At 45.8% G+C, this 17,780-nt stretch overlaps 1 protein-coding gene across 3 annotated transcripts; it reads left to right on the forward strand.

Annotated features, from left to right (window-relative positions):
- The first annotated feature begins 238 nt into the window (after positions 1-238).
- grid2ipa (glutamate receptor, ionotropic, delta 2 (Grid2) interacting protein, a) lies at positions 239-17,758 on the forward strand. 3 transcript variants are annotated; one of them, XM_029159060.3, is made up of 23 exons: positions 239-711; positions 1,716-1,969; positions 2,069-2,401; positions 2,498-2,652; positions 8,945-9,217; positions 9,312-9,397; positions 9,481-9,550; positions 9,653-9,949; positions 10,071-10,222; positions 10,399-10,554; positions 10,698-10,804; positions 10,923-11,070; positions 11,156-11,484; positions 11,595-14,078; positions 14,178-14,265; positions 14,397-14,486; positions 14,593-14,789; positions 14,886-15,041; positions 15,140-15,226; positions 15,312-15,441; positions 15,548-15,666; positions 15,783-15,947; positions 16,520-17,758. In XM_029159060.3, exons 1-23 carry the CDS (start codon positions 630-632, stop codon positions 16,598-16,600), a joined length of 6,039 nt encoding a protein of 2,012 aa, XP_029014893.1. In that variant the 5' UTR covers positions 239-629; the 3' UTR covers positions 16,601-17,758. The 3 variants fall into 3 exon arrangements, with proteins under 3 accessions (XP_029014893.1, XP_029014895.1, XP_029014894.1); XM_029159062.3 differs by lacking the exons at positions 239-711; positions 1,716-1,969; positions 2,069-2,401; positions 2,498-2,652 and adding an exon at positions 2,694-3,607; XM_029159061.3 differs by lacking the exons at positions 239-711; positions 1,716-1,969; positions 2,069-2,401; positions 2,498-2,652 and adding an exon at positions 3,648-5,802.
- Positions 17,759-17,780: the final 22 nt, after the last annotated feature.

The raw sequence follows: 17,780 nt of genomic DNA on the forward strand, positions 1-17,780 counted from the left end.
CGTGTAATCGTTCCTCTGCGAAGGACTCGTAACCTTGACCATATCTGCAGGCTGTGTCTCTGCAACTGGTGCTCCAGTACGGAGGTTAACGCGGATGCTATAATCAGAGAAGTGTCCCTGGCTGGTACAACGCAGTTTCTGGGTCACTCCTCAGCCCTTCGAGAGGCCCCATCCATGAGCGAGAGAGAGAGAGAGGGAAGGTATTTATAGAAAAATGGGGCTTCGCAGTACCTTTTCTTGCATAGAACCATTTCAGGACCAAGTGAGCGTGTCCCAGTTTCCTGATCATTGCTCAGGGTTTGGACCGAGACCGAGGCTGTACCGCCTCACCTGGAATGGACAACCCGGCGTTCCGATGCTGGTCTCCCCTCTCCTCCAGCCTCCCTCGCCTCAGCTGTAGACTGTTGTTTCTATGATTGGGGACAGGAGGAGGCAGAGGCCTAAATAACCTACAGATGTGACCTTTTAGGTAAAGCCTATTTGCCGAGCTGGGGAGAGGATTCGGAAGCAGTGCGCCCGAGTGAGGATCAGCACAAAGGTGTTGGAGGACACTCTTTGGCTGCTTGGACCCCCGGGCCGGGGGTGGAGGGAGGCTGGCCGGAACGTGCCCCGCCGCAAGCCGGGCGAGGATGAGGCGTTTCCTGAGCAGAAAGGGCCGCTTCTCCCTGCGCCAGAGCAAGTCCGGGACCCGGAGTGCCGCTAAGGACTTCTGTAAGTCTCCTTCTCACAATTCTGTTATGCACGATGGTTTTGAACTGCTTCATCTGTATTTGGGTCGTAGGAGGAAAGAATAGGATAAAAAGAGCATTTAAAAACTCCACTTCTGACTTTGATTAAATGTGCTGCCATGGTATTTTATTAGTTTTTTTTAAATGCACTGAAGCAGATGTAACATTTTTTAAATCTTCTTTAGACTTGTATTTTCTTGTTCTTGTGCAGTTTTGTGTCTTTACCCCAGTGTCTTTGTGCAAACTGTGCAATCATTTGTGTGTCTGTAGCTTTCTGGTTTCTTATTATCTGCACTTGCAGTTTTCATTTGTGCCAGTTTAGGTAAGGATTCATCCTTTAGGCTTTATGCTTTATTAAATTACATAATAACAGCTGCACAGATCTAACACGAATAATTACAGTAGATTTAGTTAAAAATTTGGAAAAATCCCTTTAACTGTTTAATAGAAATGTACCTGTTGTAAAGAACTAGAGCTACGACTATAGAAGCGATTAGCTTTGTAAAACTTTTATTGGTTTAGTCCATTTCATGATGCAAATGCAACGCAGCCTTACCAATCCCGATTATGTACTATATATATTTATATCTTTATCAAGTCAAGTGATCCTGCAGCAGCAGTAAAATGAGGCCAGTAGCCAGGGGAAGGCCAGCAGTTCAACATGTGGGCTGAATACCACCAGTGAGAAATAACCTGATTAAAGTGAAAAGGCGCTTTGGTTTGTCTGCATATTTGTTGTCTCTGTAAATGGACCACTGAACCTGCTGCCAAGCTCCATCAGTGAGATGCCCTATTTAAACCAATGGACCGTTTGACCTGCATTTTGCAGCACGCTCATGCTCCTGCTTATCTTGGAAGAGGATGGAAAACTTACCCTCTCATCAAATAAAACTATCTACGCTATTGAAGTTGAATTTATAAACTAAGTATGCAGTAAATTCTTCCAAATCCCAGCCTGATTATCCTTCTTTCTGTCCCTTCTTTCAGACCTTGGACTCCCGGCCACTAACCAGAACTGGCCTGAGGCATTCGGCTTCCGGCTGGGTGGCACTGGGCCCAGCTACATCCTGTCTGTGGTGGAGGGCAGCAGTGCGTACCTGGCCGGGCTGCAGCCCGGGGACCAGGTGGTGGATATCGAAGGCCAAGATGTGACAAATCTGAGCACACCAGCACTAATCGCTTTGGCTCAGACCCTCAAAACTGTCCCACCCAGCATCGGAGTGGTGTCACGGGTCAACCAGGTGAGTTGATGTCTAATCCACATTTAAGTAATAATAATAATACAGGCCATTAGTGGTGCAGGTAGGTGAGGTGGTTACCGTGCTGTTTCACTTGGTCAGATTGACATCACTCCAGGCCCGGATGGTCGTTTTGGCTTCACTATTGTGGGGGACAGCCCATTGATGGTGGAGGACTGCATGCCCAGTGGTCCAGCCGGTCGCAGTGGCCTTAAGGTGGGAGACTACGTCATGGAGGTGAACGGCATCCCGGTGAAGCACCACGAAGCGGCAGCAGCCATGATCAAAGCCGCTCAGGGTCGACCCCTGCGTCTGGGCGTGCTCAGCATGGCTCGGCGGCCCAAACGACTGAGCAGCAGCATGAGGGTGCTCTCCCAGAGCGGGGACAGTGTGCGGGAGAGCCGCGCCCAGAAGGCCATGGAGTTCAACAAAAAGGTCAGCAGCTAATAAACAACGCTTGCTTATTAGCACCTTTTATGATCTATATAACAAAGTGTTTGAATAATTTTCACACATGGATTTATGCTTCAGGTGGAGGAAGTACTGGGAGAGGAGCCAGATGTGAAGGAGCAGCTGTTCGAGGTGCTGAAGCAGTTCGCTGCTGAGAGGGACGTGGAGAGTCTGGCTGAGGCCCTGCCTGACATCCTGATCACGGAGGAGCACCAGCAGCTGATTGATAACGTCAGGTAGCACATGTCATGCGTGACTGAAGTGTGATGCGCTTTTATGAGCCGCTGTGCTAATAAGCAAACACACTCCTCTTGGATTAGTTAACCAGGAGGGTTGCAACACTTAACTGTGAAACATTAACAAACACCTCTAGACAAACTTACACTAATCCAAATTGTGTGTTGCGACAAATTATTAACCTTTTTGGAAATTTCCTGATACTCTTATTATGTGGATCCAGTGTCACCCAGCTCCTCATGCGTAGCTGTGGGAAATACATATTTAATAAGGCTAACTAAAATCCAAGGGCAGGTAATGTCTTGTTGTGTGTTTCTAATCCAATTCACTGTGTAGCACTGACTTACATAACAACAAAAGCAGCAGAACCCTCTTAACTGCCTCGTAAAATCAATATTTCAGAAACTTCCCCTCCCTTCGACTTACTGTGAAATATCTGACAGCCGCGTGAAAGACTTTGATCTGATGTCAAGCTCCGGGGGCTCGAGTGTGGCTTTGACATTCCCTCCTCTCAGGTACAAGGGGGCGCTTGGAAACCGACAGCCTCATATTGCGTTTCCTCCTCGTCAGCATTGATCTGATAATCAAATCTCAAAAACAAAACGCACGCGCTTGCTTGTTTTCGTCGGCCCAACCCACCGACCACCTTTTCCTTTTTTTGCTCTGACTTCCTCTCCCTCGGTTTCTTTCCCGTTTCTCCCTGTCAGCTGTGATGCAGTCTTTGATACACACACACTGATTTTTTTTTTCACCGGAGGCTCTTTATTCCTTCCTCTGCAAACAGCCTGTATCTGCTACAGCCAGTTTGCTGCTGGTGGCAGAGATATGCTTGCATCCAGATGCTGAGACTGCCTGCACACTGTTCCTCTCTCATACCCACACACACACACACACACATATACAGCCTCTGCTCTGAAGTTATATGCTGGGAGAAATGTTGAACTGCTGCCTCAGGTAAGTGAAACTGAAAAGCAATTTGGCATTTTGCTTTTGCATTGTCGCATTTGAGTGTAACGAAACCTGGTGTCAAGGTACCTACCGCGTGTCCATGCTTTTACTTTGAAGTAGCTTTTTTCCTGCCTCCTGCTAAAAAACGGTCACTCAGGCGTCTGACTTTCCTCTGACACAGCTGTATCACAGCATTTAATCCACGTTTCCTTCCTTAGAAAGCGTCCCGCAGAATGCTCTGTAATGCTTCCTTCGCTCAGAATCCCATTAATTATACATCACCTCTACCCACGAAGGGCTGCGAGCTGATTAAGTTGTTTTCCTCCTCTTTAAGCAGTGAGATATCGATGCTCTCCCAGGAAGAGTTTGTATCAGTCTTGAGATAAATCAGCTGCATCTTCAGTTGAGGTGGGTGTGACCGTGCAGCGCTTTAATATGCAAAGTTTCCTTTGTGCCGTTGCTCACGTTCCTTTTAATGTGCTGATCTCACAGGGCGTTGTTATATATATATAGATATAGGATACGGGTTTGTTTGCTCTGGAAATGACCAAAAGCTATTGTTTTTGAAGTAGTAGGGACATGTGGGGATGGTGTTTGTGCGGAAGGGGAGTATTGACATCAGTGTTTAAGACTCTAATGTCGTTGGTTCTACGCTGTGTCAGGAGCACAGATGCTGCACGTTCAACACATCGAAGCTCAACCAGCCACTGCTTGTGTTGGACTCATGTAACTGTAGTGACTGGACTGTTGCTACAGTGCAATTAGCTCAGGCCTACGTACCCTTTGTACCTAACTGCTGGAGTGCCATTAAATTTCATTTGTTATAAGTTTTGTAAACTATTTTTTCTAGTACCATTACACGAAAGATGGTATTGGGTTATTACCCGCATGCTGACAGCATGAGGTTCTCATCAGACGCCTGCCAGCGTTATTGTTCAGGTTGTGTCGCTGTGGCTCCTTCTCTCCTTCACTGTTCCTGTCTCTCATCCTGCCGGTGTCACTCCTCGCAGCCTCGGACGTGACGTGGGCTTAACACAAGTTATTTCTTTCAGCACACCTTGTAAAACTTGACCAGCTGGGCCCCACTCCGCTCAGTCTGCCTCTGCCCCCCCGCACACTCCCACCGGATGTGTTCTATTTATAAGCAGCCTACTTCTTTTAATAAATTCTCTCATCGGTTTCTGACGCATTCGCTGGTGTCGATTCTTAAACGGATCTGAAACACAAGGGTTAGCGAGTGCTCGCGCACTTGAAGCGGATGCGGAGGATTCTGCATCTGAAGTGTCGCCGTGACAGCCTCGCGGCACCTTTTAGCTGCTCTGTAGCTGCAATTTTGTAGTGTTGGAGTAATTGAATGTGATTCTGGTGAACTGTGGGCCTTTGTCAGATCCCGCGTCTGCATATAGACTTCAAAGCTGTGAATTCATTAGCGCCGGGCTGCGGATCCATGTTTGAATCTTGTATGTTCTTTACTGTGCTTCTGTCGCCACAAATGTTTTATGAGAGAGTTCTAGGCCCCGTCGGCAGAGATTTAATTGAATGCTGCCATGCAAAACTTGTGCACAATCACGTATTCACGTAACTAGTTCTCGCACACACTCATCATTGTGCTGACCTGCCTATGTAATTCCACTGGGGCTCTCCTCACTTCTCTCCTCTCTCCCTCGTCTGATCATCTCACTCCTTCCCACTTCCTTCGCTGAGACAGGGGAACATTTGTCACTCACTGCCCATGACTGCCGATGATGGATGACTCTGTGACGAGGACTATCCTTTGCTTGTGCCCGGGACCCTGAGGCCGCCCTCGGCACCTGAGGAGGAATGGCATGCGGGACAGGAACAGCAGCAGTGTGCGGCCCTAAACGCGAGGCTGAAGAGCAGCGAATGATGCAGCCTGAGGACATGTTGGAGGTGTGGAGGGATGGGAACCGCAGCCACTCTTTCACTTCGTTCCCTCCTTCGCTCCCGTCCTCTCTCTTTCTTCATTTGGCTGCATTCCGAGCCTGCAGCAAGCGCTTTTGAGATCCAGGACACCTTCATCGCTCCGCTTCTTTCCCCCTTTGTCCAGGAGAGTTGTTTAAACTAGATGGGGACTCACAGAGACAGAGGGGAGGCGCGTGCATTGTTTAACTGAGCTGAGGCGCTTCCTTAAAGCCCTGAAGAGCCATGGGAAGGGATAGGAGTCTCTCCAGACACTTTCGGTATGGCTCTTTTCCTTTGATCTCAACAGTGTTCTCTGTGTGTGTGCGTTGTTTGTGCTTACTTGTGCTGAAGTTGCTGAGGCACTGCTGCATAGATGGTTTCCATGTGCTTGTTTTGAAAGACCTCATAATTATTCTACACTTCTCATCTGCTCACAGAAACATCCATTTGAGAGCAGCGTGTAAAACGGTAGAGTTTAGCTAAACGATATTGCTGCTGATCGTTCTTTCTTGTGTAGGTTTTGTTTCTGGAGCTTTTTGATTCTAATCTGTGTTTAAATCCTTGTAGAACTAAATTCATTCCAATCGAGCTGAAGTGGGTCTGATGATGATAAAGGGTCTGACGAGTTTCCCAGTTTTATTGCACTTGTCATTCATCCCTCTGTGCTGTGTCCTTGATCCACCCCTCCTTCAGACCTAATTATAGACTTCTCGCCCTCTTTATAATTGAGGGCATCCCAAGGCCTACATCTAACATCATGGAGGAGGCTGTGAAGTTTCTGCTCACTTGTTTGGGGTAGATTACAACATTTTATTGTCGTAAATTAAAACTAAAAAGTAAACTTTTTTTTTACTTTAAGCCAGAAAGAAGAAGAACTTACAAGAATGTTGGACAGTTGAAACTTTAACATTTATTGTTACAAAACAAGAAATGGCCTCATTCACTTTTCTATTCTCTATCATTTGTCTGAGCTGCCATGGTAATGTATGATTGATGCTTGGGAAAGTTCTGTGTCCTACATAGTCTGCAAGCACAGACTACCCAACGTCATTCCCAATAGTTACATGACCCTGGCCTAGAAACAGCTCTACTTTTCCACTATATCTCCTGGGCTCTGTAATATTGTGCTGCTCATTTCTTCATATTAACTTTATCTTTTCTTCTTCGCACCAGTTCACTTCGTCTACGTCAGTCTTTTACTCAACTGTGACTCTCTGACTCCTGCTCACTCTGTTTCTGTGGGCTAGATTTACTCAGGAGATCCTTTTCTCTATTTTATGCCAGTCTCCAGCTAAAATCATTGTAGTTCTATGTTGCTTGCGTAAACACTGACAGCAGGCTGGTGTCGCTGGCTGTAACCCTGGGGGGAAAGTTTGATTTTCCTGTATGAACACACTGTGCACTTAATCACTGTCACCTACATAAGCTACTCCACTTGCAGTTTATTTTTAAAGTTAAAGTGGTACATATACCTATATATAGGACCAATTCTTCATTGATGGAAACTCTGTCATCATTAACCATTACACAGTACAATAAAAAGTAGACCTAAGACTGATCCTTGGGGAACAACAATAACAAAGTAATCATTATATGCACACAATGAGTCAACAACTGCAGTATCTCTCATTGATTTGTCGCTGGAACTGGGCTTGAAGTCTTTCCAGCAATGGTAATAGATCTTTGAAGGCTTCTAATTAGCATTAACATGAATGTTATTTTGACTTAAAATTACTTGACACTAAATTCTGTTGTGATTAGTTTGCAGTTATATAACTTTCATTTACAACCTTAGAATCCCTGGACTAATTTTAAAAAGCTTGTACTGGAGCAATGTGAGGTTGTCAGCGATAACTGTAGTTCTGGTTTGCATAAGGCTATGAGCTTTAGTGCGTTGGGGTTCTGTCTAGGTAAGAAATCTCTAGAGGTACATACGTATCTGTGGACCTCCTTTACTTGGCAGGCAGCTGAGTTCATGAGTCACTGTTAAAACAGTTAGAAAACAGTTTGTTTTTGTTATTAAACCACCGAATAGACAGTGATCTAATCCGAGCCTTCTAACAATGTTCCCAAATGTACTCACAAAGGGACTGCGACAGCTTTGAAAGCAAACTGCACCGCTGAGCCCCAGCAGTTGTGTTTGAGTTTGTGAATGTGGATGCAGAGTGGAAGTGGTGCACGGTGAGGAACCAAAGCGTGGAAGCACCCAGCGGATTCATTTCGAAGGCACCGGCTTGTGTTGAGGATGGGGCAGGATCATTTTGTAGGCAGGATGAGGGGAAGATATGCAAAAGAGGAAGGGCACAAACTAGATGTTTTCTTGTGATTGTGTGTGTGGAACATAACGAAGAAGGAATGTGAGTGCAATGTATTTAAAGACACAACGCAGCATTTCTGGGTCATTTTGTTTTACATCTCTTTCATTTACCTGCAGATAATTGGACAAATAACGCTCCAGGCAGCAGACAGACGGCCTTCAAGGGAGTTTAATGAGATTAGACATTTTGAGGAGTGTAGCAGACACTTTAATGATGATTTCTGCCTTGAGTGATAGAGCCACAAAACAAAAGGCTTCTTTCATTTCAAGTTTGTGCTGTGAAGTCTGTCAGTGAAGCAGCAGTGATTCCAATTTTATTTCCAAGTGTCAGCCTGTGAATCTGAAATATAAGCCTTTTTTAAATTCAGATTTTGAACAAGCAGGCAACTCATTCTTATCCAAACCTCATTTCACTGACAGGATGCCGTCTTTTCATTTATACCTATGCAGCACACTAATCAAATCAAAAGTGGGTGCAGCTTCCAAATCTAGTGGAACCCACGACATATCACAAACTCACATTTATGTGGGGGCTGTGTTCTCCTTGTAAAAGAAAAAAGAAAAGGTATTTGGTGATGGGAGGAGAAAATAAGTAGTGAGAGTGGAGCGCTTTCTCCCGGAGGTAACACGGGACTTCCTCGTTTTTGCATATTAGCTGTTAGTTGTCACTGATGCGAACACTTGTACCTGCAGCTGTTAATGTGACAGGACCCCACAGCAAAGCTCATCCCTGACCGCCTGTTTTCTCGCTCACACACACTGACACTAATGGTGGACCTATCTCTTACACCTGCCTCAGCCCTCCCATGAGGCATTGTGGAGTGGACTATTTTTGAACCAATTTGTGATATTCTGAAGCTGGAAGGAGACGAAATCAGATCAACACTCCCTGCGGTTTTTGGATTCTTTGTATAATAGACGTTCCGGGATGGATTAGACTCCGTTTGCTTTAGTTGCTGTGTGTTATTTTGCATGTAGAAGACTAGAAATCATGTTTTTAGTGACGGCACATAACATGACCAAGAAGCTTTCCCATCTCTGTTTTCCTTCGGAGCCTTCCTAGTTAATCCGTTGGTTGCTTCTACGTCCACAATGTTTGCCAGGATCTTCATTCCCAAAAAGCATCGGGAGCGCTTCGACGAGGTGGTTTCTCAAAGCCTAATGAGCCGGATCAAGGGGCGCAGCTTCAGTGACCCAAGCCGCAACCACCTGCGTCGGAGCCGGAGCGAGGATCACCCTGAACGCCTTCTGGTTTCCACGCGCGCCAGCTCAGTGCCACGCACCCACGCGGAGGAAGGCGTGGCCCCCCCAGCTCGCGGCATGCGCAAGACCACCTCGCTCATAGCCGGCCACTCCAGCGGCACCACAAACTGCAGGTGTGTTGTCAGGAATACGGTATAGACATGGCTAATATATACAAACACATATTGACAACATCGTGCATTAATCAAAGCTATCATTTGTCTGTAGGACAGTGAGAGTGTGCAAGGGCAACATGAGCTTTGGCTTCACTCTTAGAGGCCATGCACCAGTGTGGATTGACTCTGTTATCCCCGGTGAGTTTAAACACAAGAAATCTGTTAATGAAACAGTGGCCTGACCAGACGCTTCATTGTCTTACTCATTTTGTGTTCTGCAGGAAGCCCTGCAGATAAGGCAGGTCTAAAACCAGGAGACCGCATTCTGTTTCTTAATGGACTGGACATGAGGTGGAGCTTCTGCAGCATTATTATTAATGGTTGCAAATGTGCCAATATGGGTTTTGTTTGTTCAATGTAAATAACAAGAACATCTATATTCTATCTCTGTAGGACCTCCTCCCATGAGAAGGTGGTGTCCATGCTGCAGGGCAGTGGTGCCATGCCAACTCTGGTGGTTGAAGACGGTCCGCCGAGTTTCACTCTGGCAGAACAAGACCTTGCAGGGGGAGGCATTTCCACTGAGCGTGCCCGATCGCCTGTGCTCAGCTCCCTGCAGTGGGTGGCGGAGATTCTACCTCCTAGTATCAGGGTTCAGGGCCGTACCTTTGGACAGCAGCTGGAGCACCTGTTGACCATCCAGGAGCGATACACCATCTGCAAGGCGTTGGAGAACTTCTTCCAACACAGGTATGCACCAAGAAGAAGACTGAATCAGAGGAGGAGACGAGGAGGTGGTGTAGTGTTGCATGACTCTATTTTTGAGCTTAACTTTGTCTTCTCATTAGATGTTGTATTTTCATGGCAACAGGAATGTTGACACCCTGATCGTGGATGTGTTCCCGGTGCTGGATACTCCGGCAAAACAAGTGATCTGGCAATTTGTTTACCAGCTGTTGACCTATGAGGAACAAGAGCACTGCCAGAGCAAGATCTCACGTTTCCTTGGCTACAAGGCACCAGGTGTGTAAATCTGCCCTGTCACATTTCTGTATGTAGATTTAAGGAATTATATGTTTGTAGTTGTATTACCTTGCCAAATTGTTGCCAATGCAATCCTATATGAATGAACATGGACTGTCATTGGGGCGTCCTGCAGTCCAGTCAAGAGCTCCTCATAGATTTGCTTTTTTCTCCAGTTGCACCACCACCACCTCCCCCTCCTCCGGAGTCTGAGGGAGCCCCTGAACCCCATCGCCGTAGCAGTTCCATGAGGGTAACAGGGACCACATACAGGAGCAGTGTGAGGGGACGCAGCTCAGACGACCTGGTCATTGGCACACACTTGGGCATGGGTACAGACCTTCATTGTCTTACTCCTTGTGTTGATGAGTAGCAACAATAACACTAGTACAGACATCACATGTTAGATTCATCATCAGTTACACTGCCTGGATTGTTTTTACCTTAAGTTCTTCTAATCAATGGATTACCACAGGTCTTCGTACAGAGGCATTGCTGGAAACAGGGATGAGGTTGGCTCCAGGGGAGAGACAGTCAGGAGATGGGACCTCCCTGCCTGAAACTCCTAACAATCTCACCAATGTATGTCAACTAGTGTTAGAACATGAAAAAATATAAAAATATATTAAAGTGGGAATCATCACATGCCAGGACAAGAGGTCTCATTGTAGTGTGTCTCTGTATATTTCCACCACACTAGCTGTCAGCAGTGTACGCCGAACTGGAGAACATGTATTCAGCCAAGCGGTCCAAGTCCCTGAAGAGCTGCCCTCCTCCTGCCCCTGAGAGTTTGCTGGATCTGGATCTTCCTTCACGTACAACCTCCCCTACAATACATTCTAATACAGGTAGCTAAATGTATGAATTCATGACAGACATGACATTTTCTTAATATTAATATTTTATAGTAACTTTACATACTCCCTATTTCAGGTAGCCGTAAAGGCCTACCACCGTCTACAACCTGGCCAGAGTCTCTCCCAAGTCCCCCTCCCGCCCAGTTCTACCCACCAGGACTGACAAGCCAGACCAGTGGGGAGTCTAACCCTTACATCAGCTTGGATAGTCCCCCACCTTCACCTCCAGAGCCAGATTTCCCATCTAGTCCTCCGCCACACCGCAGCAGCAAGCGACGTTACACTTTTTCCAAACCGCCACGTTCAGAAGATACGGATCGCTTTCTTGATGCACTGAGTGAACAGTTAGGACAGAGGGTAGCGATTGTGGATGACTTCCTGACTCCTGAGAATGACTATGAGGAGGTAGAATCACAAAAATCTTGTTGCAGAAACACCTTAGATAGAACATATTTTCTCATTCACTATAAAGTAACATTGATAGTCTAATGAATTGTAATTGATCTTAATGCTAGGATGTTGTACAGATGGGCTTCCCAGATGAGGAAGATGAGGATATTGAAGAAGATTTGGGCGTGGAGGAAGAAGAAAGTGGAGGATTTGTGGCCCCAGAGCTGAGCAGCCCGAGTGATGTCCAAAGTAGTAGTGGAGAAGAGAATGCCTCCTCCCTCACCTACTCCTCTTCCTCTGACCACATTCCTCCTCCTCCCATGACCCCTCCTCCACCTCCCCCTGTTCAATTCAATGATCAAGCTCCTCCCCCTCCGGCACCTGCACAAGTTCAGTCCCAGCAACAACAACAGCAGCAGCAACAGCAACAACTTGCCTATACGCCTGAGCATTCTCCAAGAACATATGTGCCCATTCGCCGGAAATCTGGGCCTCCACCCCCACCGCCACCTCGCAGTAGTGCACCCCCTAAACGCCACTCTCTACATAAAGTGTTGCCTTCAAGAGAGGATCTACAGGTCCATGCCACTATACAAGAGCTAAAAGCATTCCAAGAGCAACAGGAAAGACAAGCCTATGAGGAGCAACAAGCAATCAAGGAGCGGCAAGCATATGAGGAACAAAAAGCCTATGAAGAACAACAATTGTTCCACGAGCAGCAGGCCTTTCAAGAACAACAAGCTTATCAGGAAAAAATGTTTAAAGAAAGACAAGCCTATGAGGAGCAGAAAGTATATGTGGAACAAAAAGCCTTTAAAGAGCAACAAATGTACCAGGAGCAACAAGCCTTTCAAGAAAGACAAGTGTATGAGCAGCATCAGTCATACCAGGAACAAAACGCCTATGAACAGCGTCAAGCCTACAAGGAGCAAAAAGCATTTGAGGAGCTTCAGGCCTACCAGGAACAAAAAGCCTACAAGGAGCAAAAAGCATTTGAGGAGCTTCAAGCTTACCAAGAACAAAAAGCCTATAAGGAACAAAAAGCGTTTGAGGAACTTCAGGCCTACCAGGAACAAAAAGCCTACAAGGAGCAAAAAGCATTTGAAGAGCTTCAGGCCTACCAGGAACAAAAGGCCTACGAGGAGCGAAAGGCGTACGAAGAGCGTAAAGCCTTTGAGGAGCATCAGATGCAACAGATCTATCAGAGCCACCACTCAATGCCTACCCAGCCTACCCAGCAGAAGTCCCACTCACCCCTTCCTCTCCAACAGCTGCACCAGTCATTACCCCCACTGCCCTCTTCAGACTCCATCCATCACCATCCTCTGTACATTATGCGCCAGTCACAGCAGCAACAGGCTCACCACCACCGGCGACAGTCCCGTTCAGCCCCACCTCCACACCAGCCCTCACCACAGCAAGCAGCCCACCCCAGCCAACAATGTCAGTTTGCCGAGGGAATCTACCAAAGCCAACAGGGCTTGAGAACCCAACCTCACCACTCTTCAGCAGAGATGCTCCATCAAGCCCCAGCCCATCATTCTTCTGCCGAGATGCTCCACCAATTACAACAGCCTCCGTCCCACCACTCATCTGCTGAGATCCTCCAGCAGATGCAACAAGCCCATGCCCACTACTCATCTTCAGAAGTGCTTCACCATATACAAAAGTCCAAAGGCCACCATTCTTCGACAGAGCTTTTACAGCAGGCTCATGAGTTGCATCAAATACAGCCGCACCATTCCTCAACAGAATTCACCCAATCCGCTCGTCAGATGCATCTTGGTCAGCCACACCATTCCTCCACTGAACTGTTGCATCAAGCCCACCAAATTCACCAGCAGAAACCCCATCACTCATCCACAGAGCTGTTACATCAAGCTCAGCAGGACCCTGCTTCTCTTCCAGCTCAGCTGAACCGGGATGGCCACTCTCACCAGAGCCGCAGAAGTCTCAAAGGTCACCATCAAGCCCAAATGCCCCCACAAGGGAGACACCAAGAGCAGCAGATGCAACAAACCCATCAACCCCAGCTCACCAAGCCTTCTCCCCAGAGACCCCATTCTATCCAGCAGACCCATCACCACTCCAGCACACATCAGATCCACCATATCCACCACATGACCCCACAGCCACCTCCGCAGGATTACCAACACCAGATTCATGTCATCCACCCTCCCCAGCAGCCACACCGGCCTCAGCCCCTTCTGTCCACCTTTCAGCCTCTCCAGCCACATCAGCCCACTCTGTCCACCTTCCAACCTCTGCCCAAACACCAGCAATCACAGCATCAAGCCCAGTCCTCCACCCAAACTGCCCGCCCGCAGTCCCAGCCATCACACCCCCTGCTGCAGTCGCAACAGCAGCCACATTCTCAGTCTTCCCAGCTTAAACAGTCACATGGCCAAAGTCAGCCCCAGTCCCTCCCCCACTCTCTATCTGATCCCACAGAACACCTAGAGCCCCCTCCTCCTCCACCCCTGCCCCCACCCTGCTCTCCCCCACCATTGCCAAGGCCTACTTTGTCCAGGATGGATTCCCACCACATGAGTGTCAAGAGGCTTCGGTGGGAGCAGGTGGAGAATTCAGAGGGGACTATCTGGGGACAGGTGAGATGTGAAATGTCTAGACACAAGTAATATTTTTTATACATATAAAAGCTGTAGGTCAATGGTACATCCAGCATCATTGTTGCTTGTATTTGGTAGCTGGGTGCAAATTCAGACTATGATAAACTTCACGACATGGTGAAGTACCTGGATCTGGAGCTGCACTTTGGGACACAGAAGGGCTCCAGTGAGTAAACATGCATGATTTGACATCCAGCTCTGTCAGTCTTCTATTCTCCTAAAACCATTGAACAAAATGAACAAAACATCCCCTCTGTCCTTTGGATTTGGGATTTACTAACACCAATCTCATTTTAGTGCCAGTTCCAGAGCCAGCTGCACAGCCAGAAACCTTTAAGAAGAAAGATGTTGTAGAAATTCTCTCCTACAAGAAAGCTTATAATGCCTGTAAGTGAAATGAAACCCTGTTATGTACAGTATCATCATGTACTTTGTATTTGATGATAAAGACTTATTTATCTTTCTTTTTGCCATTTTGTTTTGGAACCAACAGCCATCCTAATAGCCCACCTGAAGCTGTCTCCTGGGGAGCTGCGGCAGATCCTGATGACCATGGCCAGTGATAGGCTGGAGCCATCTCACATCAAGCAGCTGCTCCTGTATGCCCCTGATGCAGAGGAGGTCAAAAAATATGAAGAGTACAGACAAGACCCCAGCAAACTCAGCGAACCCGACCAGTTTGTGCTGCAGGTACAGTCCTGGCATCAAATAGATGAGTGTGTGGTCCCCAGTGTTTTCTGTGTAATATCACTCACTAATTTGCTCGTTGTGTGTTTACTTTAACAGATGTTGTCTGTACCAGAGTACAAGACCCGTCTACAGAGCCTCCTCTTCAAGTGTTCCCTACAGGAGAAGACGGAGGAGCTGAAGGGGGCGTACGATTGTATCTATAAGGCGTCGGTGGAGCTGAAGACCAGCAAGAAGCTGGCGAAGATACTGGAGGTACCAGAGTCTGGGAGATGGTGTCTCTTATGAGACCTGAAGAGTCCATTAGTATGCTATAGTCCATCCGTTTTGATTATTGCATTGTCTTTCATTAGTTTGTACTGGCAATGGGGAACTACTTGAACAACAGCCAGCCTAAAACCAACAAAACAACAGGTTTCAAGATCAACTTTCTTACAGAGGTCTGTGATAAACAACACACTGAAGCTCTGTTTGCTTTTTTACTTCCTCTCACGATGCCGTGTTAATTTAGTTATTCTTCCACAGTTGAGCACAACAAAAACAGTGGACGGAAAGTCGACCTTTTTGCATATTCTAGTGAAGTCGTTATGTCAGCACTTCCCTGAGGTGTTGGATTTTTCCAAAGATCTCACTATGGTTCCTTTTGCAGCAAAAGGTAAAGTCGATGCCTGCAGCACATTTCATCAGTAACATAAATACTCGTTCAAAAACAGTTTTGACTTTTCTTTTTTTCACTTCTCTGTACATACATTAACTCATAGTGAATCAGAGGACCATCACGTCTGATCTAAATGACCTTCATGCAACCATCCAGGAGATTCGCTCATCTTGCCAGAAGATGCCTGCGACGTCTGAGGACCGCTTTGCCATAGTCATGAGCGTATCCTCCACAAAGCTGCCAAAGTTGTAGAGCACTAAAAGTGCATGGTTATGTTTTTAAGGAAACACAGTAGTGGCAGAGTTTTAACGTTTGTAGCCTTGACTGAGTTTGTGTAGAACTTCCTGGAGAACAGTCACCCGGCCGTCCAGTCTCTAGAATCTCTGCAGCAGAGAGCAATGGAGGAATTCAGCAAAACCGCTTCTTTCTTTGGAGAAGATGGCAAAGCCACCAACACCGAGGCCTTCTTTGGTATCTTTGCTGAATTTATCAGCAAGTTTGAGGTAAGAAAGAAATAATTTAACCCTGCACTGACTGAATTAATTCACATTTTACTAAAATATATGCATATCCTTGTTTTCTTAAACAAATGGTCCCATGACCTCATCATTCCTAAATTTGTGTTTTCATTTTTGTAACCTTGTCCAGTCCAGTAATGAGCACCAAACATAAGAAAAAATGCAGGAGCATGATGATTAACCAGAGTCTTAGCAGACGCGAGCCTTTAAAAACTGATGCACCAGTGTTTCCCTGGGAAATTGTTACAATATTTTCTAATGTATTTTAATTCTGTTGTTGTTATCGGTGTTCGTAATTGGAAATGTTGAATTATTTATGAAGTGAGCTTGTTTTAATTATACAAGAGGCTGCAGTGACAGCACAGATGCTCATTACTGTCCTGTTTAAATGAAAATTAAAAGACAACAATTAAAAATATAATTATTAGACATAAACATGACCAACATAATAACAACATTAAGATATTTGTGTCATAACAATTAAAGTTACAAAACATATTAAGGACTAGTGGGAATAAAACTGTTTATGTACAAATCCTCTTGACTCTTTACCACAGAGAGCTCTCAGCGATCATCAGGCTGCAGAAACCCTGAAAAGCCCCAGGAGTCCACAAATGGCCTCCGCTCTAGCCTGGTAGCACGTATGTGATATGTGAAGCATCCAGAACATCCAGACAAGATATACGACACATAGACCCACACCAGTCAACAAAACATGTGTATACCGTATGTGTGTGTGTGTGCATTTGGTCGCGTTAAAGGAGAGAAATGTCTTTTGCAACACCATTTTACCAGTGCTGTAGTGTGTATATCCTTTAAAATATTAGTTTTTGTTTAAGTCTAAAGCTTTAATGACACATGCTACTGTTCAAATTATACTTACTGGGTAATATCTTGTAGTTTAAGTTTTCTTTTTACAAATCTGGCTTTAAATGTAAATAACTATACAATAATATATCTGTGAAATATTTTCCAATAAGACATAGATTTACAACACAAAATCATATCCTAAATAGATGTTTACTAAACATATATCCACAAAGAAGCCCCAGGAGCAGCCTTCCCATTAGCTTCTTGCGTATTTCTGTAGGGTGCCCACTACACTGAATGTACAATAAGACCCTGCTGAGCAAGTGTAGCACTCGATGACATCAGCTGCCCTAAATAGTTTAATGTGTTGTACAGTCTTTATATGCTTTTCTGGCCACACGTTGTAGCTTGATGAACTTTCTTCCTACGTCATATAGCTCTTCTATTAAACCTGTACGTGCTGGAAGGGCCAGTTCCTGGGACTGAGTAAATCACACACTCACAGACTGCTGAGGTGGGATTATGTGGGGCTCACAGTGGGCAGTGTGCAATATGTGAATGTTTAGCTGTGTCCCACTGTTAAACATTGTCCTTATTAAGCTGTTACAGAGATGTCCTGCGTTTGTACAGAGCAAGAGAAAACAGCATATATGAAGCACTTTGGTACTTTCACATATTATCCAAATACTGTATTTACCTTATTGCTGGTGTTATGCAGGTTGAGAAATGCAATCTTAGGTTGACTGTAGCAGACGTTTTGTCATATTCAGCCAATTATACAGCATCGGGTGCTTTGTGAAACCTTCAAGCTTCAAGTGTTATCTTTTAAAGTTAAGGCTAATTGTGTTAGTGTTATTACTATTATTTTCTGCATTAAGTACAGAATATAAACCTTTACAGCTTTGTGTCTATTAAGGCCTTCATTGTCTTAAGTCTGTATTTTGTATTGTATCCTAACAAACCTATAAAGAGTCGTGTGAAACCTGTTTTGCCTACTGACTTGGTGTG

The sequence above is a fragment of the Betta splendens genome, chromosome 8, assembly GCF_900634795.4.
Source record: "Betta splendens chromosome 8, fBetSpl5.4, whole genome shotgun sequence".
Lineage (NCBI taxonomy): Eukaryota > Metazoa > Chordata > Actinopteri > Anabantiformes > Osphronemidae > Betta > Betta splendens.